At 38.7% G+C, this 26,833-nt stretch overlaps 1 protein-coding gene across 3 annotated transcripts in view; it reads left to right on the top strand.

Moving 5' to 3' along the window:
- PLCG2 (phospholipase C gamma 2) overlaps positions 1-26,833 on the top strand; it is a 69,889-nt gene that overhangs the window by 24,038 nt on the left and 19,018 nt on the right. Inside the window, exons 1-21 of one of the 3 annotated variants that reach the window (XM_075039946.1) lie at positions 164-211; positions 299-392; positions 1,901-1,948; positions 6,157-6,241; positions 6,992-7,075; positions 8,522-8,565; positions 9,741-9,813; positions 10,851-10,952; positions 11,100-11,218; positions 12,634-12,719; positions 13,682-13,802; positions 15,308-15,476; positions 17,163-17,267; positions 17,488-17,577; positions 18,575-18,753; positions 19,584-19,784; positions 21,078-21,197; positions 22,516-22,696; positions 24,043-24,111; positions 25,355-25,464; positions 26,273-26,369. In XM_075039946.1, coding sequence (XP_074896047.1) covers positions 361-392; positions 1,901-1,948; positions 6,157-6,241; positions 6,992-7,075; positions 8,522-8,565; positions 9,741-9,813; positions 10,851-10,952; positions 11,100-11,218; positions 12,634-12,719; positions 13,682-13,802; positions 15,308-15,476; positions 17,163-17,267; positions 17,488-17,577; positions 18,575-18,753; positions 19,584-19,784; positions 21,078-21,197; positions 22,516-22,696; positions 24,043-24,111; positions 25,355-25,464; positions 26,273-26,369 — 2,115 coding nt within the window. In that variant the 5' untranslated portion in view covers positions 164-211; positions 299-360. Of the gene's footprint in view, positions 1-163; positions 212-298; positions 393-1,900; positions 1,949-6,156; positions 6,242-6,991; positions 7,076-8,521; positions 8,566-9,740; positions 9,814-10,850; positions 10,953-11,099; positions 11,219-12,633; positions 12,720-13,681; positions 13,803-15,307; positions 15,477-17,162; positions 17,268-17,487; positions 17,578-18,574; positions 18,754-19,583; positions 19,785-21,077; positions 21,198-22,515; positions 22,697-24,042; positions 24,112-25,354; positions 25,465-26,272; positions 26,370-26,833 lie in introns of those variants that run through there. The other 2 variants (XM_075039945.1, XM_075039947.1) reach the window with 2 other exon arrangements.

The raw sequence follows: 26,833 nt of genomic DNA, 5'->3' as shown, positions 1-26,833 counted from the left end.
TTACTACAAGGACTCAGCAGTAGTATCATAGTCTTTCTGCTGAGATACTGAAACTTGCCTACCCTGATAAGCAGACTTCTAAAAGGAGCTATTTTTTGACAGAGCTTCCAGAGTTAACCCTCCACCCCCAAATTTATGCTGTTTTTTATTAGTTTCACTACTAGCAACATGAAGCAATGCAAAGAGAAAGGTTAATCAGCAGCTTTGTATAGTAGGGTTTATCTAAACATCACAAGTTATGTCTTAGTTTTGTGTTGCTTTTTTTCTCATGTTTCTCATAGCATATTATTTTTTTCAGCTGACTCTAAAGATGATGCTGATAAATGGTTGTGTGGCTTGAATATCTTGTATCAAGAGGTCATGAGTGCTCCCACACCTGCAATCACAGAGAGGTATGTGGACATACTTTAACTTTGTGAGACTTGATGTTTGTTTGGAATTGAAAGTGGAAAATCTGAAAGAAATTTTTAAGGTGCAACAAGTGGTGCCTGCCAGTTACCTTGAGAACAACTACTCTCAAGTTAGTGTATGATACAGAACGCTCATGTGGAAATTCTCCATGTCTGTTTTTCTGTATATGTGTTCTGGAATCGCACTCTGCTGCATCCACTAACGTGGACTTGCAGTTTACCTTGTTCTGTATACCAAAATAAAACCAAACCAAAATTGTTAATCTTAATGAGATTACAAGAACATTTGGTGTAAGTGTGCATTGACTTCTTGAAAAAGTCAAATGTCTTACGCAATCACAGTAGGCTTGCTCTAGTAGATGTCCATGTGCCCTGTGTCCCAATAATTCTGAGGTGTGCTTTTGTGGTTTCTCCTTTGTATTGGATTGCATTATATGGCCATGTGATCAGCTGCCTCGAAGAGCCAGGCTGAAAATGAACATTTTTAAGGTTTACTTTTTAGCAGCCAGCCATATGATGGTGAAACTGCGCCCTTAATGCTTCTGAGGATGTTGCACGCGAAACTATTCATGCTCAGAATGGCAGTTTTGTTGACAAGCTTTTAACGCTGTCTCCATACCTGATTGCTTTTCATCACTGCTGACAGTTTTGTTTGCGGTCAGTGCTCTTACCTGTTGTGAGGATATACCCTGTCCTCACTTGCTACCTGACCAAATTGTGGTTTTGACATTGATGTTGTCTTTACCTACTTGCCGCTCCAGTTGGGGACAAAGTATTCTTATATATTCTTATCTATTCTGTGGTATTGCAGTGAGCTGCTATACAAAGTGCTACTGGGTTCCAGGCTATGTTTGTGCAGCAGAGTGATTCCCACAGAGACTGAGGATAAGCTTTATAATGACATGCTGTGTTCATCCTTTAGATGTATAAAATTGCATGTGTGTGTATTTACTATTAATGCTGCTAATAGTATTTTGCTGTGCACCTAAACCTGACATGCACTCTAACGAGGATTTTCTTTAAAATTCTCTAAACTCCTCTCCCTCCCCCCTAATTTTTCATTGTTATGCATCTAACAGATCTTTGAGCCAGCAGCCTCAGCTGGTGTAAATCATTGACTTGATGGAGTTACTCTCGTTTAGATTAGCTGAAGTTTTGGCTCGCTTTATTGACTTATATTTTTACAGCTTCTGGTTGCTCATTCTTTTCTGTCCTGCCCACCCTTCCCCTTCCTTTGTTGTTTATGTGGCTTTAAAATGCAGTATTAAGCAGCAGAAAAGTAAATATTTACAAATACAGTTATTAAATTGGCTGAATCCTTAGATGCTGCACTGGAAATGTTTTTGCTTTATTAAAAGAGATGTATCTTATGACTTTTAAGTATTTTTATTGAATTTCATGTGTAGATTTTGATATTTCATTGGCCGTGTTTTCTTTATAATTCTTAGATTAAACCTTTTTTTTTTTTCTTTTTCCTACTTTTCCACAAGCTGGCTGAGAAAGCAGATCTATTCTGTTGATCAAACTAGAAGAAATAGGTAAGAAGCTCTCTCTTTGTTCAGTTTGTTTTTAGTGAACTTTTGTTGGAGATTCTAACATGGAATGGAAATATATAAATCTTGGTCCAAGATGTGAAATACGAGACCCCTGGAAATGGCATTTGCTCTTGCTTTAACAACTTCAGTTTTGCCTTTTGCTAAACACAACGTGTTCATAGCACTCACGCATGTTTGTGTTTGTGGTATAATGAGGAAGCAAATGATGAACAATAAATAGTTTTGCTTTTAGCCTGGAATTACCCTGCCAGAATGAGAAAAGGGAGTTGTCTTCTTCCAGCCTTACTGTAAAAATTCAGCTCAGCTGTGCAGGTATGTTAGGTTGCTTGCTTTATAAAGGTCTTTACCCTTTCATAGCCAAGTTGGAGCCCAGCAGCTTGGACTGTATAGCCCACCGTGAGCTTTCCTGTGCAGTTATGCCACCAGTTCTTCCTTCATTGCTGAAGCATGTTTGCATTGGCGTGACTACACTCTAAAGTAGACAGACCAGAAGCAGCTTTTAAAAACTTGTTAGGGCATTTGTAACAGTGAAGCTCATAAGCAGAGTTCAACATGGGCTGCTAAAGATCCAGGGCAGATGTTTAAGTGATTAGCCTTCCCTTGTTTCAGTCCTGATGGGGCCTGAACATGGCTACTATGTGTGGTATCTAGTTTGAAACTAGTCACAGCAGCAGTGTCAGACATATCCAGAGATAGGGTTGTCCCAGCAATAACATGAATTCTTTCCTGCAGGAGTCAGAGCTATGAGGAGAACAGAACAGAATATTAAGAGGAAGAGGAGATAACAGAGGATATTAGGGGAGAGGAGGAGGACGACTACTGGTATGATAGGGTAGTACCATGTGAAACAGTTGCTTTAACAGTGGGAAACAGAAGATACTCTTGAGGATAGATATAGAAGGAAGCCAAGTTAATGGTTTGGAGTAAGGGCAAAATCATGTCTTTTTTTTTTTTAGCAATTCACCTGACTACATGGGCTTGTCTCTTTGCCACATACTCGAATAGGCCAAAGCCAAATAATCACCTCTGAGCTGGTGCGTCTCAGGTGAAAGAAGTCCCATGGGTTGTAGCTCTCAGTGTGCTGTGTGGCTTCGTATGTTTGAGTTTCAGTAGTTCATTTCAGGTCCATGTGTGATGTGGGTTTGTAGCTTTTGCACAGCAAAGAGGACTTTTTTTTCTTTTAAATTCAGCTGCATACCTCTCCTTAGAGTTGCCAGAAATCATGTGACACTGAGAAGAATGTTAACCCTTCCTCCCCCATGTCTTTTACTTTACTATGGTTTTGCTCTTTGTTTAGAACATGCATTTTATTCTAGGTGTAATTCAGTGTGGAAAAGTACATGCGTTTCCTCTCATTTAGGCCTTTTCCTAAAAGAAAAATAAAGTGTGGTGTTTCATTGTGTGAATGGGACTGTGTTATTGCAGGAAATAACGCCATTCTGCCAACAGCCTGTGGCATTGTGCAGCTGGCTGGAGTAGTGAAGGGGAAAGTACCATCCTTTACTGGATATTGGCTTATACCTCGTGATGTATTTTGAAAAACTAGCCCTGCAATGGGGATATGTTGGCAGGTATCATGAAGCAAAAGCAAATGCTAGGATGGAGAACCTGTGGCTGACGGTATGTATCTGCTGAAGGGATTTCATTTGTTGCTTTAGGGTTCTTTCACTATGAGGCAGCCTGGTTAAGATCAAGGGGACTTGCACTGTGGAGAGGGCAGTTTTTCATTCTCTTGATAGATGATTGATGCTTTTAGAAAAATTCAGGAAAGGAGTTTGGACTGAGTTTCGTTGTGTTTAGTGTTGCAGTTTCTAGGGAGGTTAATTGTAAAGGTTAGGCTTCCAGGCAAGTCCTGTTTCACAGGCTGAGTTTTTTCCAGTGGTAATGAAGTTCCAGCTCTTTGTTTTGGCTTGCACTTGTCTGGCCAGAGGAAACTGCTTGTGCTTGGTGTTTAGGGTACAAATGGAGTGCTCGTTCTTGCTCCTAAAAGTAGTGGTTTTTTCCAGAGGTCTGGCGACAAGGCGGAAAGCCAGGAATTTCCTGAGTTCTAATCTGGCTTTGGCATGGACTTTGGCTAAGTTCCTTCTTGCTTTGCCTCTTTCCCTCTCTACACAATGGAGATGAGAATATCTGACAGGGTAGCTACTTGTATGGGCACTGTAGAATAGAAGTGTTGCTTTCTTCTAGGTGCTAATTGTTTTTGTTGCTTTCAAGTGACTCTGTTCTGACCCTGTCTTTGCACAGAGTTAATGGTTTATGAATTGCACTGTAGGTCAAGACAGAGTACCTTAGCCTTGTTTTCTTGGGTACTGTTGGTGTTGCATTAATGTTTTGTGGGCATTGGCAGTAGGAACCACGGATCTTGTGCCTGCGTTCTCTTGACTCTTCCCTGCTTGTTTTGCTGCCATAGATCCCCCTCATCTTCCACTCTAGGACTTGTCCCTGTTCCCTTCACATGTCCCACTGTAATGCTGTGTCTTTCTCGTTGAGACCTCATGTCAGTGCCTACCCGGAATACCCAGAGTTTGAGACTCTGTCCTAGAACATGTGACCTAATTTCCATTCTTTGCTATCCAAAGACAAGTTGAAGAGCAGATGACTGAAATGGGGCTACAGGAGACAGCTGAGTTGGTGTACTGGCTTGGTGCTGCTGAATGGATGAAGTCTCACTCTTTTCTTTTCCTCTACCATCTCTACATGCTGGTAATCGGGCACTCCAGCCCCTTTTCCTTACTCTGTCTGTGACACTGACCTGGGCATGAGGTTAGCTGGATGACTTCATCAAGCCAGTGGAAAATGTGTTCTCGCTTTTTCTCAGCCACATAGTTTTCTGCTTGCCTAGCAAGTTGAATCAGGTTGGCAGAAGGTTTGATCGTCACAGCTGGCCTATGGAAGCAGTGGGACCATAGCAACAGGAGAACAGAGTGGGGCACAAGGAGAGGAGTTGGGGTTGCTTCTTGTAACAGTAGTGAGCTTTACATTGGCTCACCCATACCTATGGTACATTTAAGCAATTGGACATCCAGCTCTTTTAGAAATTGCCCGTCCATCTGTTCATACAGGAGTTATAGTAACATTCCCTTACCTCCTATTTCTGTTTTGATGATAAGTATAGTAAGTATTGTGAGCTGCTCTGAGCTTGCAGTGAAGGATGCTATGACAGCGGCACCTAGGACTCTGGAATAAAATCTGAGGTTGATGAGAAAACTGGAAGATGTGAAGGAAATGGAGGTTTTCAAAATAAGCTATTCAGAGGTTTTTCTAATACAAGATCTTCCTTCAACAAAAGAATTTTGATGTATACATCATACATGACTTGATGTATGGCCACAAAGTATTTGTGGCCAGAAAGCATTGCAGTGATTAATAAATTTAGTTGTGTATATAAGTATTGCTTAAATAGTTGGTGTATGTAAGCACTGTGTTGCTTAAAATCTGAAATAAGTATGTCTTACTTGAAAGGTCTTGCTGTTACCTGGAAAACTTGGTTTTTTGAACTGTTGCTGGTATATCACCGGATATGCTGAAATTCTGTAAAAAGGGTCAGCAGGTCTCTGTAAATGGATCTGGGAGGCAATCCTCTCTGGGAAGACTTGGTTGTGAGAGGAGGATGAGGTCCTGTTCAGATGTTGCAGAAGGGGACAGTCTTGCTGCTGCAAATCAATTTTACCATCCAAGTGAATAACAGCTCGAGAAAAAGGTTATAATGGTAATGAAAACAGGAGCTTTTTATTTTCTGTTTCTGGTCATCTGTTTGGTATATCCTTTGTATAATATTTTCTGTGTCTATATTCTAGTTTCAGTGGGACTGGAACAATGGAAGAAAGGCTGCAGTTCATCTGACCATGTATAAACATCTACATTTGAGCTGATTGTCTAGATCTGATTAATTGTTGATGGAGAGAAATGGGTGTCTCTGCAGCATGGTTCTTTTCATCCTAATATGGATGCCCAAATTAGTTGAAATGCCTATTTCTCCCCACTAACTAGGAAGCATGTCTAGCTTGCTCACACCTAGGTGTTAGGTTTATAGAAGTTTACAGTTATGCGAGATGAGCCCTTCCCAAAATGTTTCAGTAGTCACATTTTTGTGTTGATAGAAAATACATTAGTAGCTAGATAGCAGAAGATATAGCAGAACCATGGAGTTTTTGCTATCTTGGTTTTTTTTTTCTGTCTTTTTTTCCCAGTATCAGTCTTAGAGAGCTGAAAACCGTCCTTCCCCAAGTAAACTTCAAAGTGAGCAGCATGAAGTTCTTGAAGGATAAATTTGCGGTAATTGCCTAATAACTTATGTTTGGTATTATCTGATAGGTGTTCTTATTTCTTTTCAGGATACTGCCTATATTTTTGCTTCTTACCATGTACAGTTAAATAAATTATATTGATTAATTTCTTAGCTTGGCTTTGCCTGTATCTAAGGCTATAAGAAAATATAGACATAAATGTTCCTTCCTTTCATTGTACAATTGACCAAAGCCAACATTGGGTTTTGATCTCCAGTGCTGACACTGTGCAAGTGCATAGGAAACTGTTTTATCTTTAAGATAATATATTAAGAAAAAGGTTTTTTTTGCAATATGATCAAGTAATAACCTCTTCATGCCAGCTTGTGCTAACATTAATAACTTCTGAAGGTCATTTCCATTCCTACAGGAATTTTAAATATCCCCACCTTTTCCTGCTTTCCAACTCTCCACCCTTAAAGCATACATTCTTGCTTCTGTTGCTCCAGCTAACAATGACTAAATGATGCACTACTTCACTCTCAGTAACATAGTGGAAATGGAGTCAGTGTACAAAATGCAAGGCCAAAGATGTGGACTAGGAGCACTATGTCTCAAACCAAGAACCTATTTAATTGTTTGTATTCTTAAATAAATAAATTTTCTAAATTCCAAGTGGTTAAAACAAATGAAGTTGGGGTAGAACAGAATGCTTGAGAGGGTGGCAGTTGGAGTAAGAGTAACTTGTTTGCTGTCAAATGCAGTTCAGGGAATTCTAAATTGCTACTTTCTATTGTAGGAAATAGGCGCTCACAAGGAAGAGCTTAGTTTTGAACAATTTCATTTGTTCTACAAGAAAATCATGTTTGAACAACAGAAATCGGTAAGCTTTTTCATAATTAGTCTTCATACTGTTAAACTGCTTGATCAGAATAAAGAGTGAATGCTGATTATTTTTTTGTTTCTGTTTGTTACTAATTTTCTTTTTTCCCCATTCTTGTAACAGAAAAAGGGTATAGTACTGTATTTGATGTGTAGATGACAGTTACCATCAGCAATTGGCTTAAGAAGATGAATAAGTCATTAATGTTGCTGCTTATGTGTTGGTAGTAGAGATGTGCACAGATATAATGGGTTTCCTTGGAAGAACTTTTCTTGTGAGTTTGTTCAGGCTGTAGAATGTCTTTTCATTAGGCTTGGCCGATCTTTTTAGTGATAGGAGCAAGGTTTTTCCATGTATTAATCTTTTATTGCTAAGAACATTCTGTAAATCACAAGGATGTATCCTGAGCATCAAATAACAGTTATTGTTCTCATGGTCTCTTATGCTTGGAGATTACCAGTGGTGATTCCACTACAAGACGTGTCATACAGTCCTTGGGAGGCATGAATGCAGTGGAATTACATTTTAGCTAATTTATATGGGCAGCTGCCTGACTACTGTTTCCATGTATTCATTGCACAGATTCATGAAGCTAGTGGAAACTGCATACATTTAGTGACTCTAAAAGTTAGGAACCCTTTAAAACTGTGTGAAAACACATAATTTGAAATAAGTTGCATGTCTTTGTTGATGACATGCTTATTGTTGATTCAACTTGCAGTTGCTAAAATAGAAGCTTTGATAGTCAGTCAGTGCTGTTTCTTTTGGCAATGGAGCTTTCTTGTGCTGTTTAAAAGTGATGCTGAAATTATTGTGAAGTAATAAAGAAACTCCATCTACTGACAGGGTTTTAGTTTTGGTGGTGAAAGTCTAGTTAATTAGCTTGAGCAGAAAGCTGAAGAGTAAAACACAGAATAAGGAGGCTAGCTGACTTCCTTAAACTCTTGTTATCGCCCCTCGTGGATCATTTCAAAGAAAATCCTCAGTTTGCTCAACAACTGCTTTGTGTCAGTTGATAAGTTTCCTGTGACCTGTAACTATGCTGTGCCAAGCTGGAAGCAATTTAGGTGGTATATTCACATGAATATATATGATGGATGATACGTAATTCCAGTTTTTCTGGGATATCAAACAGTAAAAGCTCCCCAGAAACTTGACTGATTGTGTGTATAAGGTGCATTATCGATAGCAAGTTTTTTGCCTGAGAATTGCGTGCGTTCACACTGAAATGCCTGAAGTAGTGTTGCCAGCCTTGGCAGTATGTTTTTTCTTATGTGTTTAATTAAAAATGTGTCTTACCAACTTGTATGCAGCTTCTCTAGAGCAGACAGGCATATATTTCCCCTTCCCAAACCAATGGACATTATTGGATGGAATTAGATAGAAAATTGCATATTCTTTTATTATTCACCTTTTTCCCCTTTTTTGTGTTTGTTTTTTTTTAAGATTCTTGATGAATTCAAAAAGGATTCCTCTGTGTTCATTCTTGGGTGAGACTCTTAATTTGTATTATTTTTCCACATTTCTGTATAGTTGTAGTGCTATAGGATTGTTTTTTAATTACATCACTGGTTTTTTGTTCTGATGCTTTAGTAAGTGAAGTGATACATCTTTTTGCATTCAGAAAGGTGAACTTACCATGGAAATAAGTCTGGAATATAATTTGATAAATGTTTTTTACTTTCTGACTACAAAAATGGTATGGACTTGAACAACAAAGTCACCTATCCTCTGATTTTCCTAAGAGCTGAACAGAGCTATGGAAGGAGATTTGGTGGAGAAATTTTAACTTCAGTCTAGAGGGTGGTGTGGTGCACAGGTTTTGCCTAGTCTTGAGCAGAGTGCTGATAGTGACAGTTTCTGCATCTTTTGCTTGGTGAACTTGAAAATCTAAATAAGATGTGTAAAGCATGAAAAAGGAGGTCACAGGCATTACTACCATTTTGACTGTGAATTAAACCAGTTTATCTTGGTTTTGAATATTACACTAACAGATTAAGGAAGTTACTTAAAAAGTTTGCTCTGAGTCTACTGCATACTTCCTTAGCCCTTGATCATGTCATATGAATTTAACTTCATGAGACTGCTTAAAGGCACAGATTTATCAAAGGTGGGTAGCTTATAAATACGTTATTGGTACCAGATGATGCGGCATTTGTGCCCTACAAAGGGGAAAGCAGTTGGGCTGCTTTTTCTTGGTGCAGCTGCATCTCGCCTCCTTTTTCAGGAGGTTTTGATCTATCACAGTAGATTGTCTGAATAATACATGGAAGGAGTTATTTGTGGAAGTGTGGCTCTATGATAATGTAAAAGAACAGTGTCTCTGTATGCCTCAACTAAACTTAACAACACCCCTGTCAAGTGAATGCTGCTTATTTGCTATAAAGCAATGAGCACAGATTTGGTAGTTTTCCCAATGAATCACTATCAAAAGTACATCAGGGATCCAGTAAGCTTTATTTAAAGGCTCAAAGTACATTAATTAGATAATACAGTATTACAAGCCTAATCTAAATTCCATTGAAGTTATAAAACGTTTCTTGGTGGTGGCAGCACATTTATACTGTAAATCCAAGATACAAATCCATGTCATTTTCTGCTATAATATCTGGTGACACTTGCTCTCTTATTTCTTTATCTTCACTTTCCCTTTCTTTTTTTTAAGAAATACTGACCGTCCAGACGCTTCAGCAGTTCATCTCCATGACTTTCAGAGATTCCTGCTACATGAGCAGCAGGTGAGAAGGTTGCAGAAGTTCTGAGTTCTTTTTCTTGAGGTTGTCTCACAGAATTCTATGCTCATTAAAAAGAAAAGTGATGTGTCATAGAATATGATTGATGTCAGCTGTGATACTAGGCCTTGGAAAGATTTCTCCTCCTTTGCTGCCATTGAAGTTCACAAGAACTATTATTTTTCATCTGTATAAAGACTCTGAAGGTGCACCAGAGGGCGAGAAGGGGGATGCAGTAAATAAGGTTTTAACAGGTCTCCATTTAGTCATGTAGATAGACAGACAAGGTTAGAAAAAAACACTGGATGTATGTCAAAGATGATAGCCTGACCTAGTTACAGCTGTCATCATAGGTACATCTGGGGGTAATGCCTTGGCCATGCCCCCATTTTAGCAGCTCTTACATAAAAAGCTGAGCTGACTGCCTGCATTCAAGTCAAAGGTAATTTTCTGTTGAATGAAACCAGTTCAATGTCCCATACCAGCAAGCAGATAAGGATAGAGACAGGAATTGGAACCATGTCTTCGTGGTCTTCTATAATGTTATTTAGCACAGACACCATGGGAAAAAATTGTGCGACATTTGCTAGGCGCTGCTAAGCTCCAGGTTTGCAAACATGATTGAAAAGTGAGACCTACACTTCCTGTATAAGCTTGCTACTTTCTTTTTCTCCCTATTTCACTGTGTTAAAAGGATGTTCAGATTGCACTTAGAAATGAGAGAGATTATAGTTAAGGCATGTCCTTCAAGGAGGCTAGCTTTTTTCTGTGCATATATGTACATACGTAGTATGTATCTTGTGGGCCTCCAATCTATATGAAGGTACCGAGATGGAGATCTTCTTTTTCCCCCTTAGACATCATGGAGGAAACTCTTTAAGATATATGGATACAATAAAATATATTGACAGTAAACTAGCCATATGGGAGAGAAGTAAATCACATTTGTAGGTCTCTCTGTTCCTTATTTGATTTTATATAGAATAACACCACTTCTAAAGTTTTTTTTTTTTTTTTTTCTACTGTATTATTATTATCTGAAGGAATCTTGGGCACAAGATCTCAGTAAAGTCCGAGAACGAATGACGGAGTTTATTGATGACACTATGAGAGAAACTGCTGAACCGTTCCTCTTTGTTGATGAGGTAAGATAATGATACTTTTCAGTAGTTCCTTGTGGACTTTTTTCTTTCAGCGCTAGTTCCTAGTTTGTTAATTGGAAGGCAGATCCTCTGGGTTTTAGTCTTGTATGGTAAAAGCATTTAAATTCAGTCTCTCTCTTTGTATTGTAGTTCCTCACTTACCTTTTTGCAAAAGAAAACAGTATTTGGGATGAGAAATATGATTCAATAGATGCGCAGGACATGAATAATCCTTTGTCCCACTACTGGATTTCTTCCTCTCATAACACGTAAGTTACCAAAAGTCGCATTGTCTATCCCTGTTCAAACAGACCTACCACCTGTTAGGAGAAAGTAATACTTCAAAATTATGCCAGAAATATACTGCATGGATGTGTGAAACCTTCCTAAAATGTGATGTAAATGTGGCAAATACAGTTTGTGGGACTCCTTTTTCCCCTTCCCTTAAGATCTTAGAGGTTTTGAGATACAACTGAGCTCAGCTGCCAGAAAACCCAAACCCTGAATCCTGCTAGAAAATTAAAAAGTAGTCTTGAGTGGAGACTGTTCCAGCCTCTCTGCTTTCAGAAATTAAAGTTATGGAAGGAGCTTCCATTTTTCCATGCACCAATAGCCTCGTTGAGCTAGTGTCAGCATTAACTGTACCTGAACATAAGAATGCTATAAGGATCCCACTTGCCCTGTGGGAAAATCCCATACAGTTACTGTGATCTGAAGGGCAGTGGATTTGTTGCCTTGGAAAGGAGGCAGTGATGTGCACTATAGATAGATACTCTGACAGTTTACAGTGTCACAAAGTGGAAAAGATTTGGTCCTGAGTGGGAAAGGAATATGGGGACCTTAAATTAGCACATCTACTGATCAGGATGTGGCTACTCATGGTCTTTGCCTGGGTGACAAGGATTAGAGCAGGCAAAGGTGCTTGAGGCAGAGGAAGACTGCAGTTTGCTATCCATGCTCTTCTTTGTTACTTTGAGTTTATTTTACAGCTGGGACTTTGAAGGCCTGGGGACTGTATTTTTGTTGTTACTATTTTTAGAATTTTATGCTTAGTTAGTTACCTGCTGATTTCTGTAGTTTATGTTTAAGGTATTAAGGTATCCAGCCCTTTTCCTTAACAGTCTGTGGTATGCGAGCTCTTTAGCCCAAGTACAAACCTATGTGATGATGAGTTTGAACTGTCTTCAAATAAAGGGGATTTGCTCATCTAGCATTGTAATGAAAAGAAAGAAGGTGTAAAGAGAGGGAGGAGAGATGAACAAATAAAATACTGCAGGGAATGAAATAAAGTGGATATGGATATAGCTTATTGGTATTTTGAAGTATAGGGTGTGGTATCACTCTAAATACCCTCCACACCCCTCCAACATGATTATGCTTCAGCATGATGAGGTTTAGGTATGTTTCAAAGCTCACAATTTGCTCTCCAGAAATGTGTCAGAGCTGGTTGACTTTTAGATTGAGCCCTTAATCTCCTATAATCTGGTCCATTCAAAAATCCGATGGTGTCAGGTTCAGCAGAGTCCAGTTCTTCCATTGCAAGTAAAAAAACCCAACCAAACAAAAAAAAAAACCCCAAACAACATACATTCTCCATGACAGGGGAAAAAATGTTGCCCAGTGAGTGAGCAGGAAATGGTTGAAACTGACTGCCTGTCTCTTACAATCTCCTTCTACTCCTTAGATATCTGACAGGAGACCAGCTTCGAAGTGAATCCTCCACAGAAGCTTACATTAGGTGCCTTAGAATGGGATGTCGATGTATTGAGTGTGAGTAAAGAGTTTGTTGAGTGGTTTGTAACATGCTGTCCATATAAATAGAGTTTCCCCCATTTACCAAGAAAGAAAAAAGAACCGAAACCAAGAACTAGTTTGTTTTCTGAAGTTAGTCATATAAAAAACACTGATTCCTGAAATTGTTTTTCTTATGCCTCACTATTGCCCTGTTCACTAGCTCTGATTCTTGTTCCCTTGGAATTTTAAAAAGGTCTTTCTAAATCTAATCTCACTGTACGCCAAAAATTCAATCTTGGATCTGCTATATGAAAGCGTAGGATTTAAACTGGAATTACTTGTGTAGTGTAGATAGATAGTTTACTTGCCTTCATTGTACTACAGACAAGTCTAATGGAGAGAGATTTTTGTAATTTGGTGCCATTTGCCATTGTGTTTAACTTGCTTGTAAATCAGTTGATGTCTTTGTGCATTTGTTTTCCACTAACTGTGTATGTGTCTTCATCCCTGTGCTTGTGTAGCTTATTGAGAAATTTTACTTTAATTTCATGTTATTTCACCAGTTACTTCATAAAACTAGTTGCTACTGCCTCTTCAATTTGGCTAATGCAAAATGTATCTCAAATTAGAATTTCAGGGTTAAAATCAACAAAAGAGATAAGCTGTCAACTTGCCACTTGTTGGAGTGTATTTATCCCTGGAAAATTATTGTAAATGAGTAGACTGACAATATAGCTGCCTGAATTCCTTATTTCTAGATTCCCACATGATAATACTTTGGGAAAATTTTATATTGTATTTTATTTGTATTGCTCTTACTTAAGTGAACTTAATTTCCTCTGTGAGAGATATAAATTCACCTAATAGAATATTTTATTAGAACATTAAAGTCTATGGCTCGGTATGTGGAACACTGAAGATTTGGATGTATGCCTTCTACTAGAGTTATTTAAGTAACTGCTTGGTCTCTTCCTTTTTCCACTGCTTGTCTTTCCTAGTGGATTGCTGGGATGGTCCTGATGGGAAACCCATCATTTACCACGGATGGACACGGACAACAAAGATCAAATTTGATGATGTAGTACAGGCAATCAAAGATCATGCCTTTGTTGCATCTGAGTAAGCTTTGATTTATTTTCCTTAAGCCTGTTTTCATATGCTTAGACCTTCCTGAACTTATTTTCACTGTAATCTAGAGCAAAAAGTAATAGGAGAATAATGACATTCCAGTAGTCTTCATTGTTGCCAAATGTGGGTCTTTAATAGATTCAATTTTGAGGTAAAGTCCCATTATATAACAGTTTGCTGCTAAGGAAGATAGTGAGTACCCTAAGGTGGTTCCCATCTTCTCGCTTGGGTCTTCTTTTTTTAAATTGAAGTGTGAAACTTCAAATGCTGAATAGTTTGTCTTTAAATTTTTTTTTAAAAAAGTAATCAAATACTGCAAGTGACAAGCAATATGTCTATCAGGTGATGTTCATGTTTTAGGGGAGGTCTTAGCTGAGAAGATGTAGAATTCATAGCATGCCTCCTGGACTGATAACATGGGTTTAAATCTGCATCTCTGCTCTGCCCTTCTATAACTTGTGCTGAGATGTCCTTGACATGAAAAATATTGCCCCAAAATTGGGAAAGAGATAGGGCTGCCAGTGTCCTGTTTTTCCACTTTACCAGCTGGACATAAAGAAGCATTATTTTCTCATGTGGGATAGTGTCTGTATGGGCATACTGTGTTAATGACAACCATAATTCATGGTGCATTATGGTTTCAGACCATCAGTACCGTGAATGCAGTGTGATGCTTTCCCTACTTGCATTAAGGGATAGGCTGCCCTGAAGGAGTATTGAAGTGTTTCCTGGATATGCAGGGACAAAATTAGAAAAGTCAAAGCTCATCCAGAGATGAAATTGCTGAGGGATGTGAAGATCAGCAAGGAAGACTTCTACAGGTACAATTGCAACAAAAGGAAGATTAAGAAAAATGTGAGCATGCTGCCGAACTGGACAGTGACTGGAGAAGGCTGAAGTACTCATTGCTTTCTCTGCCTCAGTTTTTAGTGCTGTGGCTGGAACACATGATATTCAAGGGGAAGCTCGCAGAACTAAGTTTGTTTAGCTTCAAGAAGAGGTTAATGAGGGAGTCTGGTTGCTGTCTTCCACTACCTAGTGGATGATTAGATAGAGAAGATAGACCCAGACTCTTCTCAGAGTGCATGTGAAGGAAAACAGACACAATTTTGAGGAGAGGAGGAACAAATTTTCACATAATAGTGCTTTAGCACTGAAACTGTGCCCAAAGAGCTTGGAAAGAATCTTTGTCCTTGCAGGTGTTCAAATCTTGGCTGGACAAAGCTCTGAGCAACCTGATTTAATTTAGGAATTGGATCTTCCCAAAGAAGGGGTTGGGGCTAGATGGCCTCCAGAGGTCCCTTGTGACCTTAACAATTCTGTGATTGCACATCTATTATTGTCTGTTGTGTGTTTATTCCTTTTGTCTTCTTGTTTGCTTGAAGTATTTTCTTTGATCTGGGGGGGGGGGGGTGAGAGAGGGTGCTGTTTTCCTTGCCTCGCCAGCTGTAGCAAAAAGAAATTGTCTTCATTCACCTTTGTTTTCTCCATCAAAGATACCCAGTCATTCTGTCAATTGAAGAGCATTGTAGTGTGGAGCAGCAGCGACACATGGCCAAAGTGTTCAAGGAGGTATTTGGGGATCAGCTTTTAATGAAGCCTATTGAAGCCAGTGCAGATCAGCTACCATCACCAACCCAGCTGAAAGAAAAAATCATCATCAAGGTAGGCTTGCTTTGTGCGCTGGTAGATAAAATAGGAAAACAAGAGCAGGAGCCAGAAATACTACTTTGGGCTTCACAGCTTAATTTCTGTTGAGAGACAAGAAACCCCAGGCTTAAAGAGTGTAGTAGTAACATTTTGCAATATTGTACGGAGTTCTGTAAAACTATGTATTAAAGTGCTTGCTGTTGGTTTTTCTTTGCAATAAGTGTTGCTAGTACAAGTGTCAGATTGAATGTCAGCTGTTTTCTAAAGGTCTTCCAGCTCCTGAAATGTCACTGCTAAATTTCAGCAAGGACTCACTGCTGCAGATGCTTATCATAGACTTCCTACACAATGTGGCCTGCTTAAAAATTACAAAAGTATGTTCTTGAATAGAAAGTTAGATTAGTGTTATTAACTTTTTTTTTCCTGAAGAATTCCTCTAATTCAAGTGAAACCCAAAGCACTTGCAGGCTACACGCTTGAGTTGTCAAGATTGCTTGGAAACTTCAAAAATTGGTGGGTGTTTACTAACTCAATGTGATTTAAATATGCAATTTAGTGAGCCACTTGTAAAAAATGGAGGTGCTCCTATTAGAGTGTCTTACCTTCTGGGCAGTACAGATGCTTTACTCAGTACTGTTGTGCAACAACACGAGGCAGATAACCAAAAGAAGACTTCTCAGATTGAAAATGCAGTAGAACTTTTTGAAAGGCATAATTAGGTGGAGAATCTGAGGGCTGCTCACGATCTCTTTAGTAAAATAATAATTACTTTTGTCCATGCTTGAGTTTTCCAGCTCTTCTAACAGTACTGCTTCCTATGTATTAAACTTGTGAACAGAAGAAATAAGGGTAGACAGATATAAGCATACAGCTCTTCAATGTAGGACTGGAAATAATAGCACCCCATTATAAGGTGTAAAAGCTCTGTGCTTAAGTTTTTGGGTTTTTTTCCCTCCAAACTGTCTATTGTTACCTTGCAGAGCCTAGAGGGGGAGATGCATAGGCACATGAATAATAACACGACAGATCTGATTGAAAAGGAATTACAAACTACTATGAGTCTGTACAAGAGAACATCCATATCGCTCTGTCCTGTCTAAAAGAGCATTAAAGAGTCTTTAAATAGATCAGCACCTGCCAGTAAGCTAGTTGTGTTATTTGGCTTTTGTTTGGAAAATGTTGTCAGTAAACAGTCAGAGGGAGCTCCTACTTTAGGAGCCTGTGGCATTTTTCAGATAAGCCTGTCAAATTGAAATTTACCTACAGTAGGCTGCGCAGAACTGAATGTAGTTGAGAGCTACTAGATAGGAGATGATTAATCCCATCATTAACTGCAGTTAAGTATTTGATGTTACCCTTAGCCCCTTGAGCCACTGTTTTTTGTGAGCACTCTCAAGAAAGTAGAATTTACCCCTCATTTCATAAAAAATTTCCCTTCTGGTCATTTTTCTTGTGGAAGAATGAATTCTCCATTCATTTTAATTCCTTATCTTTTTGTTTTGTTTTGGGTTTTGTTCCTTATGTCCTGCTCTCTGCAGAGGGGTTATTGTTTTATCTGTATTTCTTTTTGTGTGTCACTTCATGTTTTCTGTCATCTAAAGATCAGTGAGCTCTTATCAAACTAGTTGTTTCTTCATTGCTTGAATGATACCGTTACTAAATTGTGAGTGTATGAATGTGGTGGTGCTTTTTGTTTTTAAGCACAAAAAACTGGGGCCAAAGGGAGACATTGATGTGAACTTGGAAGACAAGAAAGAAGAAAAAAAGCAACAAGGAGAACTTTACATGTGGGACACAATAGAACAGGTATTATTTATGTAATATTTGCTACATTTTGTTACTAGGTTGTGTGATAACTGGAAATTTACATGAATTTTCTCAATATTTGTATAAGTAATATTGTCAGTTGAACAGATGTGAATGAGGGGCAGAAGGTATTTTGTTTATTGTTATACCTTGTTTTGAAACTGTAGTTAGTGAGTTTCCCTTTGTCTTGTTAATGGTTTTAATATCTCTCAACTTTTAGAAATGGACTCGGCACTACTGTGCTATTGCTGATGAAAAGCTTTCATTCAGCGATGATGTAGAACAGAATGCTGATGAAGATTCATCAAAGGTGATGGCTATGTTCTTTTTATTCTCTCAGATTATTTCAGTGTCTACAGATGTGTATTTTTTATGCTGATGTTGAAACTGTAGAGGGTCCATTTCAGATAACAAGTGTATCTGGAGATAAAAAAATTTTAAAAAGGATCTTTGCCAAGGTACTCCAATTAACCCTATTTTTAATAAAATAATTTTTTCCCCTGGCTGATTGAGGACTTGCAAAGAGGAGTACAAAGACAACAAAATTTAATTTTGGTAGTTAAATGCTAATGCTGAGGCATGCACAGACAGTCAAAGTCTTTATATGCCTCTGGCTAAGTATTATTGCTATTCTCAAATGAGACAGTATGATGAACTAAGGTTTGTTGTGTTAGTAATACGGCACACCTCTTACAGAGTGCATGTTGTTCATTTCACATTTGCAAAGTGTTTTTCACAGGTAAGCATATATTACTTGGCTGTTGTGCATGGTAAAGCAGAAACATGAGGCTCAGTAAAGGTTGCAATAGCAGTGATATTCAGCATGGTTTCTTGTTCTGACCTTTTGGGTTTCCATGCACGCTCTTTCATTTCTAACGCGTATGTGCATGGTTCAGAGATCTCTGCACATACAGAACATTTTACCCATTCACCTAGATGTTAATATTAGTAAAATAATTAATGTGTAATGAAGAACACAGATGAATCCTGGAAAAAGCTGATTAGAAACTGTGAATTAGCAGTACTGTGTTTTGCCTTGAAAATATTTTGTATTGCTGCATTTGTTCACTTTCTGTTGATTACATATTTGAATAAGGCTGAAGTGGATCACTGCTCCAAAGAAATGGCTTGACTGGGGAGGAGAGTCAAGGGTGACTGTAAAGCTGATTGCTTGCTTATGAAGCAGAGTTCAGGGCTATGAAGAGCTGAAATCCTGAAATAGTAGATTGTTATATCAATAACAAGTACTTTGTTTCAAAATCATAAAATTAGAAATGCACTATAAAAATTCTTATTTTCTGGTGTAGGAGGTGAAACGTACTGAACTGCACTTAAAAGAGAAATGGTTCCATGGGAAAATGAAAGAGGGGAGAACAACTGCTGAGAAACTGCTCCAGGAATATTGTGCTGAAATGGGTGGCAAGGATGGGACATTCCTAGTTAGGGAAAGTGAGGCTTTCCCTAATGATTGTACCTTGTCATTCTGGTATGGTGATTGTCATTGTTATGTGGGTTTTGTTTGGTTTATGGCAATGGACAAAAATATGTGTATTTTTCAAGTATACGTTTATAGCTGAGAGGAAATAAGAGTGAAGAGTTGCTATAATTACTAGAATGTTATTGATGGGATTGTGAAAGGCTACTCGCTAAATTAAACTTCAGTGTAGCATAGTGCATTTTGGCAGAGTAGGCTTTATTCAAAGTGCTGGTTTATTCAAAGACTGGTTTGATCCCCCCCTCCCCCCCAAACTTTTCTAGTGCTCTGGCAGGATAGGGTATAGGATTTGTTATTTCCTCAATGAGTGGGCCAAAATTTGATCTTTTAATTTAGGGATAAATTACTGGTTTCTACACTGAAAAGGTAGTCTCATGAGCATACCTTTATTAGCAGAAATTGATCTTTTCAATGAAAGGATCCTCTAGAGGGAAAACAATAAAGAATTTTCGGGGGTTGGGGGATGTGTTTGGTTTTTTGGTAGTCTGGGGTCTTTTTCTTCTGGTTGGGACATTATGAGGAATAGTGTATCAGATGGATTTCTGACCCAGAGAGCTGTCAGAGCAAATTTTACAGCGAGTAAGTGTATGCCAGATTTTAAACCACTGTGGGCTGAGAATTATTATTTTTGGTCCTGTAATCTTACTTGTTGGGATTTTTGTTGCTGTTCTTACTTTGGTTGTTTTACGAGATGATACAGATTTTTTGCCTCTTTGCAAACTCACCAAGTAATTGACCAGGAATGGGTGAGGAAACACTTCAAAAGAAGAAAACCTATTATAAAGCCTTTCTTTTCCTTATGCACCTCTTAATTTCTTCAGGAGGTCAGGTAGAGTCCAGCATTGCCGGATCCGTTCTTCAAGTGATGGGGACACTGTGAAATACTACCTGACAGACAACCTCACTTTTGATAGCATCTATGATCTCATTCAACACTACAAGGAGGCCCACTTGCGATGTGCTGAATTTGAGCTGCGTCTGACTGATGCTGTGCCTAATCCCAGCCCTCATGAGACTAAAGAGTACGTACAGCAGAAGGCAAGCCCTAGGGTTGTTATGACAGTGTCCTTTGCATTGTTTTAGATGGTCTTGGATTTTTGCATAGAAAATTTCCTGGATTCAGAAGCACAGCTGAGTGTTGCTTGTCCACAGATGTCATAGGAATAGGCTTCCCTGAAAGATGCTGAGTAAGATCACTGACTTTGTGAGAACCTGGTACAACACAGAGCAGTCACTGGGAAGGCAATTTACTAGCAGCAACTAGGAAAATCAGTGAGAAGTGTAATGCTGTGGAAGTGTGCCAGTTCCTTCTTTCTCTGCTTAGTGTTTTATAACACCCAGTGGGTTGGATTAGATATTTAGTAGTTGGCTGTGGCCTGGCAACTAAGTGGTCATGGTCTGTGCCATCTGGAAACTCTATTACAGGGGCAGTGAGCCCAAACAGTTACATTTTCCTAATCCTACCCTCCACCTCACCCCTGTCAGAGTTAGTTAGGCTGACTTCGCCCCATGCTGATAGGAAGTAGTATATAGCTTGGTGTTTATTTCCAGCTGGTGTTTGCCTAATGCGGATCCTGGGCAGAGCTTGCTCTTATTTGCTGACAGAACACTGTAAAAACTGCCCTTTGTTCTGTTTTCTTTGCACTGAGAAAAAGTAAATCTTTGCATGTGAAATATTGATCTGTGACTTTAAACTTCTTTTTTCGCCACCGCCACACTCCCCGGGATCTGGGAGTCACTGACCACCTGTAGATAACTTTGGAAGCCAGTGGAGAGGGTAGAGTTTAAGGGTTAGGCTTTCCTGCCTTTCTGTATAAGGTGGAGATGTACTGCCAGTATAAGTGGCCACAGCTTCACTGAAGGCACATTAGATCCAAGATAGGTCCATCCCTACAGTGAATGATAAAATCAAGCTCTGAATAAAAGGATTCAAATGCCATGTGTGTTTATTTTGTCTGTGTTTTGGGCTTTTCCTTAAATTTACTATGCCCAACCTTAATAAACTGCTGAAAACTGAATGGCAGACTAAAAGCAGGATCCAGTGCCTTTGTTTCAGGAAGAAATGCAGATTTTTTTGATTTCAGACAGACAAGGTATTCTGAATATATTCTTGATGCTTTCATCCAATATAAGCTGCTGTGTTACAGTGTTTTGTAATGAGCTGCTGTCATAGGTGGCAAGATGGGGAAAATCTAATGCATAATTTTTCTTGTAATGTTTGAAACTCTGTTGCTAATAACACTGCCTGTTATTCCTACTGAATGACATTTGACAAGCTTTGCAATCCTTTGTCCATTTTGATTTTTAACTTATAGTTGGTACTATAGCAACTTGAGTCGGGGAGAGGCAGAAGACATGCTGATGCGAATTCCTCGAGATGGAGCCTTTCTGATTAGAAAGAGAGATGAGCCTGATTCATTTGCCATGACTTTCAGGTAAGAAAAGACAGATATGACTACATTGCCTAGTAGCCCAACAATGTTCTGTTTTTTCTTATTTAAAAAATACTGTGGTCTTTTTGAAGTCATAAAATTCTTGCTTTTGAACTTCGAGTAATTAGCATGGTTGATTTGTGCAGCAGGTCCATGCATAAGAATGTGTACAAGAGTTAATTTGTGGCTGGGATAAACCTTTATGTTTTTAAAAGAATATTGGGGCACCGACTGTCCTTTTCTTCCTATACAGAACTGTGCATGGCCCTTCTTCGCTTCCTTGACACTCCTTACTACAGGGTGTTATTTTTAAGTTTTCTTTGGTGCTGGTTCAGCAGTGATTCTAGGTCCTTATCCTCTCGAAATCCTGCCCTGTCATATAACTGACTGAAATGAAATGTCAGAATGAAATTGTTGGCTTGTCTTGCCAGGGAAAATATTTTTGAAACTGTGGTTCTTACATCAACATTAATAAAATGTATAGAATTGTGGTGTTCTCCATTGTGCCTTCAAATCAAATTGCATTTCTCTAAAAATGCCTGTTTCTGCAACATATAAAATTGCTTTGGAAAAACAAATACTTGTTTTCCTCTTTTTTACATGCTTTACTGTGTATTGAAGATGTCCAGAATTCCCCAGTCCCCTGTGTACTTTGGTTTGAAGCTTTCTGCTGTTACTAAGGTGGATATTGAAGTAACTTGTGCTGCAGCATCTCAGTAAAACCATTTCACAGTGGGGAAAACAACAAGTATCAAACCTTCAGCAGCTTGAAAAGGATGCAGGGGTCTTCTGTGGGTGGAATGGTTGTCAGTGGATGGCTTTACTGTTATCAGTGCAACCACAAAAGCTGTGTTCAAGCACAAGAGATTTTTTTTTTTTCTTTCAAAATTGATTGCTGTAGTTATCAAAATGATTACAGGGAAGAGACAGCTACTCATTTTGAGGGGAGTGTGTCTATCGCTCAGGGACAGTGGCAGATCATCATCATCGGATTCCAGAGGGACTCTCAATCTGATCAGAGACATTTGTGTTAGGTATTCTGTCACCTTCATACTATCTGCGGGGGAAAAAAATAGGGAAATTTAATCTAAGCAAAACCATAGATTTGTCCCAAGGCCCTGTACATTGTAGAAAAGTTAGAATGTCTTTTTGTGAATTTAATCAGGCAACTGGAATTCAATTTGAATAAAAGAGGTTTTGGAAGAGGGAGAAATTATTTCACGTGATTAAGATGCACAAAGCAGCTTTGGTCCAGTTTACAGCACTGGTGCTCTCACTGCAAGTACCAATACCTTTTACAGCACCTGCACTTGTTTCACAGAGCGGAGGGGAAAGTGAAGCACTTCCGAATTCAGCAAGAAGGTCGCCATTTTGTGCTTGGAACTTCAGCCTATTTTGAGAGTTTAGTGGAGCTGGTAACATACTATGAGAAGCATCCGCTGTACAGGAAAATGAAGTTGCGTTACCCGGTGACTGAGGAGCTGCTGGAGCGCTACAGCACGGTAAGCAATGGTCTTTGTACGAGTGCCGGTTGCTGTAGTGGATGGAGTCCCAGATCTAGACCTGGGGCTGCTGGGTTTGATTCTGGCTGTGGTAAATGATCTTTGGGGGAGGTTAAGCAGGTAATTTTCTTATCTGTGAAACTGAGATGGTTATACTGACTTCTCTCACGAAGGTTTTGAGATACGTGAAGGAAAGAGCTTCATCTTTGATTACCGGTCAACTCATTATCAACTTCCTCATGATTTGATTAGAAAAGCTGCTCTGTGAAGTGGGGGATTGTTGCTCTGCTAACACAAGTTTTTGACAATAGCCTTGCCTGCATTTGGCCCTGTCTTCTATTGGTGGAGTGGGCAGAGATCTTAAAATGATCATGCAGATGCCAGTTGCTAAGCCTTTCAGAAAAAATGAAATATTCTGCTGTGCCTCTCGCTCTGGACAGGCAGTGGCATTCGCTTCACCGTACTGGAGCCAACTCAGGGATGGTGTCCAACTGCCTTCTGTGGTAAAAAGTGAGAGGTACCTCTGAAGGCTCACTCTGTGAGATAAGCATGAGAAAATCTCCCCAAGAGATACTTGTCTCTGTCCATTGACTAAACTGGGAGCCTGGATAATTACCTTAGGATAGAGGCTTACTTTCTGGATGGATGTGTTCGTGACGAGAGAGCTTTGCCGAGGTAACTGGCCTTTGAAAAGCCTGAGATGCTGTCTTCTGTTTTCAAATATATGTCTGTTAGAAGCTGCAGGAAAAACATGTCTGGCATGTTTGAGGAAATCAAAGTCTGGGTTTTTTGTTTCTTCTGGGGAGACTAAAAGGGACGGAAAATATTTTAGACCTCAGGACTTCTTATGATGTTGCCTATAGCTAAGGTTCTGTATCCCAGGACCGGGTCCAAATGGGAACACAAGGAGAGACTAAAGTTAAAAATATGACTTTGTATATTGTTTTAGAATTTTTATCTAATAGTGAAACCAATACTGGAACTAAAGTACTGTAACACAGAAATCATAAGTGTAGCTATTGTCTTCCCTGGCTGCACACAGAAGGGTACTCACAATCTCAAAGCTATTTGACTGATTAAGAGATACCTTTATGAGGTATTGCTGTTTCATTGTGTTTTACTGTTGATTAAACTGAGGCATAGACAGGTTAAATAACAAACTCATGTTCATCTATGTTCAACTATAGAAATGAACATAACATAGGTGTCTGGCTTCCCTCCTCTTCTGTCTGCCTATGTATTGTCAGAAAGGTAGTTTCAGCAATGAATGTTCTATTAACATTAAGTAATTTTATAATTTTTACTCCTGTAACTTCGTTATTTTTTTTCCTTCTTCCTGTTTTTAGGAAAAAGATATTAACTCCCTCTATGATGTCAAGATGTATGTGGAACCCAGTGAAATCACCCCTACAGTGGTATGCTTAAAGAGAGATATTCACACTTACTGTAGACTTCTGAAAATTATCAGACTTGTTTGTTGATTTCCTGTTAGCAGTAATGAAAAGTATAATTGAAGGCGTTAGCCTGCTTGAGTTATAGGGGACTGGACAGCAGAAGTTTAAAGGGTGTGACTTTTTTCTAACATCTCTTTAAAATTTGTACCCACACATTTTCTTGTGTGCAAATCCTGTATTGATTCATCCACACTGGGAATTTGGGCACTTTTTGCTATTAAGTCTGTGGAGGCGATTTGATTTGGCATGCGTGCTTATGCAGGTATGCCCCCAAATTAAATAACTTATAAGAAGATTCAATTTGAGAAGGCCAAATCTTCATGAAAAGAAAGTACAACATGTAAACCCCAAGTGTGCGTGTCTGTGTGTGTGTGTTTATGAGCACTGTTAGTTATGTGTGCACAAAACTATTGCAGTTCCATTAGCAAACATGGCCTGCATGCACAAATAGGTGCAGAGTTTATTTATGTGCTTTCTATATAAAAATGGTGTCTTTGGTTTATTAATGAGTTATTAAAGTTTGTCTTATTTTAAGATACATATATAATGTTTTAAAAACAAGTGGGACAGCAAACATCTACTTATCTCTAATTCTTGTTAGGGCCTGCCTACTTGTAAATTCTCATAAAAGTTCACCTGCTTGTAAATTTTTTGGCTGTAATTCTTTTTAGTCTTTTTGGCCAATGAATTTTCATTGCTGCTAAAGAATTTGGGTAGTGGTAAATTCAAGATAAAGAAATTGCTTGTCCTGCTAAAACTGGTTGACTTCCTAAAGGAGATGTGACCAGCAGGATAGCTGATGTGGTTTTGAAGTGGAGGCTTTGTAGGAACCTAAGCCTACAAACTCCAACTGCATATGAATACATGTAATGAAGATAAAGGATTGATCTTTCACTGTGTGGTTTTCTTTTTCTCCCCCCTCCCCCCCCCCCCAGTAATTATGTTGCAGCACCCATAAAAGAAAGATTCTTTTTTTCTTTTTTCCAAGCTGGTACTTGAAGAATAGCAGTTAAGTAGCATCACTTGCTTCCACCAATAGATGTCACTCTGGAACTTTAGTATTATGTTTTCTAAGCTTCATAACAACAACAACAAAAATGATCCAATCCCACCTCCTTTTATTTATTTTTTTTTTAAGATTGCTTTATTGATTATTTTATGACCCATCCCCCTAGATGACCCCTTTGCTCTGTTTCTCTTAAAGCCTCAGAGAACAGTGAAAGCCTTGTATGACTACAGAGCCAAAAGAAGTGATGAATTGAGCTTTTCTCGAGGAGCTTTAATTCATAATGTCACAAAGGAAACTGGAGGCTGGTAAGGACAAAGGTTCCTCATAGGAGAACTTCTGGTGACTTACTAGATGGAGGAAAAAATTGAGCTTTGAGTAGCAGTTTTTAAAAACTTTGCCTATTGTCTGATTGCTGCTTATTAACTGTGGCCGTACAAATCTTAATGCCAGTGTATTTAAAAAAAAAACAAACCCAAACCGCCTTATCCTCAAGTCTCCTTTCATGTCTTTTCCATTTTTCTATGCTATAGCAATAACCTCAGCCTGCAGAACCTCCATAGCCCAGTGTGTCCAGTATTTTCCCTTTACTACATTCATCTTTACCGAACACTTGTGTATTCTGGGAAGTCATGCATCTATTACCATTGTCATCATTGCTCTGTTTCTTTCCTTGCTCTGCTAAGTACATCTCAGGAATCAAACCTACCTTTTTTAGTTATCTGTACAGTCTCCTTTCATAAGAGGTTTTCTTTCTTAGCTGGCTTGTAAATTGTTTGGAAAGCTTGGGAATCTAATGTTTCCCTGTAGTTTCTGCAGGGTAATCAACTGCATAATAGTATTTTTAGTACTGGAGGGGGAAAAAGCCTCTTAAGTCACTAATTGCAGTTTACAGTAACAGTAATCCCTCTGAAATCATCTGTTACTACAGTTAATGATCACTTTGTTAGAGGTTTTAGCTACTTCGTCACTTGTCTAGCTGGCTGTCACCAAAATATAAGCTAGTATGGGGTACTAATGACCAATTTCTTGAGGATTATTGCTTCATTAATGACTTATTGAAGCTCTTTAACTATTTTTTTTTCCTGTATATATACTTTTTCTTTTTAAATTCAGGTGGAAGGGGGATTATGGAGAAAAAGTCCAACACTATTTTCCATCTAATTATGTTGAAGACCTGTCATCTGATAACTCTGCTGAGCTTGAAAACCAGGTGAGGGTTAAGGTTTGTCTGCTATATTTCCCTAGAAGATGCTACCTACTGGAAGTGGAAGTCTGGTTTATAGAATTACGACTCTGCATGCTCTTGTTTGTTTGAGAGAACACAGAATAGAGAAATGAATGCATTCTTCACTGTTCACTGCTGCTGAACGTTTTTCTCAGGACATCCCTTATAGAAAACTGCTTACGGAGGTAGTTGATTTGGTGGGGTTTTAGGAGATTATAATGGTTTCCTGCTAATGAAAATCATACCAGTTTAGATTTTTCAGACAGTTTGGCTAAACGATAATGTGACTGAAACTTTTAACTAGTTTGCCTGTATAATTACTGCCTTAATATTTGCAAATAAGAACACTGTGTGTCCAAACACATCTTACTAGTGATTTCACCTCCATTATTAAGTTTTTATGCATAACTAACCCTATACTGTTTGTCACAATTGTCTAAAAATCTAGT

The sequence above is a fragment of the Buteo buteo genome, chromosome 11 (genome assembly GCF_964188355.1).
Source record: "Buteo buteo chromosome 11, bButBut1.hap1.1, whole genome shotgun sequence".
Taxonomy (NCBI): domain Eukaryota; kingdom Metazoa; phylum Chordata; class Aves; order Accipitriformes; family Accipitridae; genus Buteo; species Buteo buteo.
This window is presented reverse-complemented; position numbering and strand designations above follow the sequence as displayed.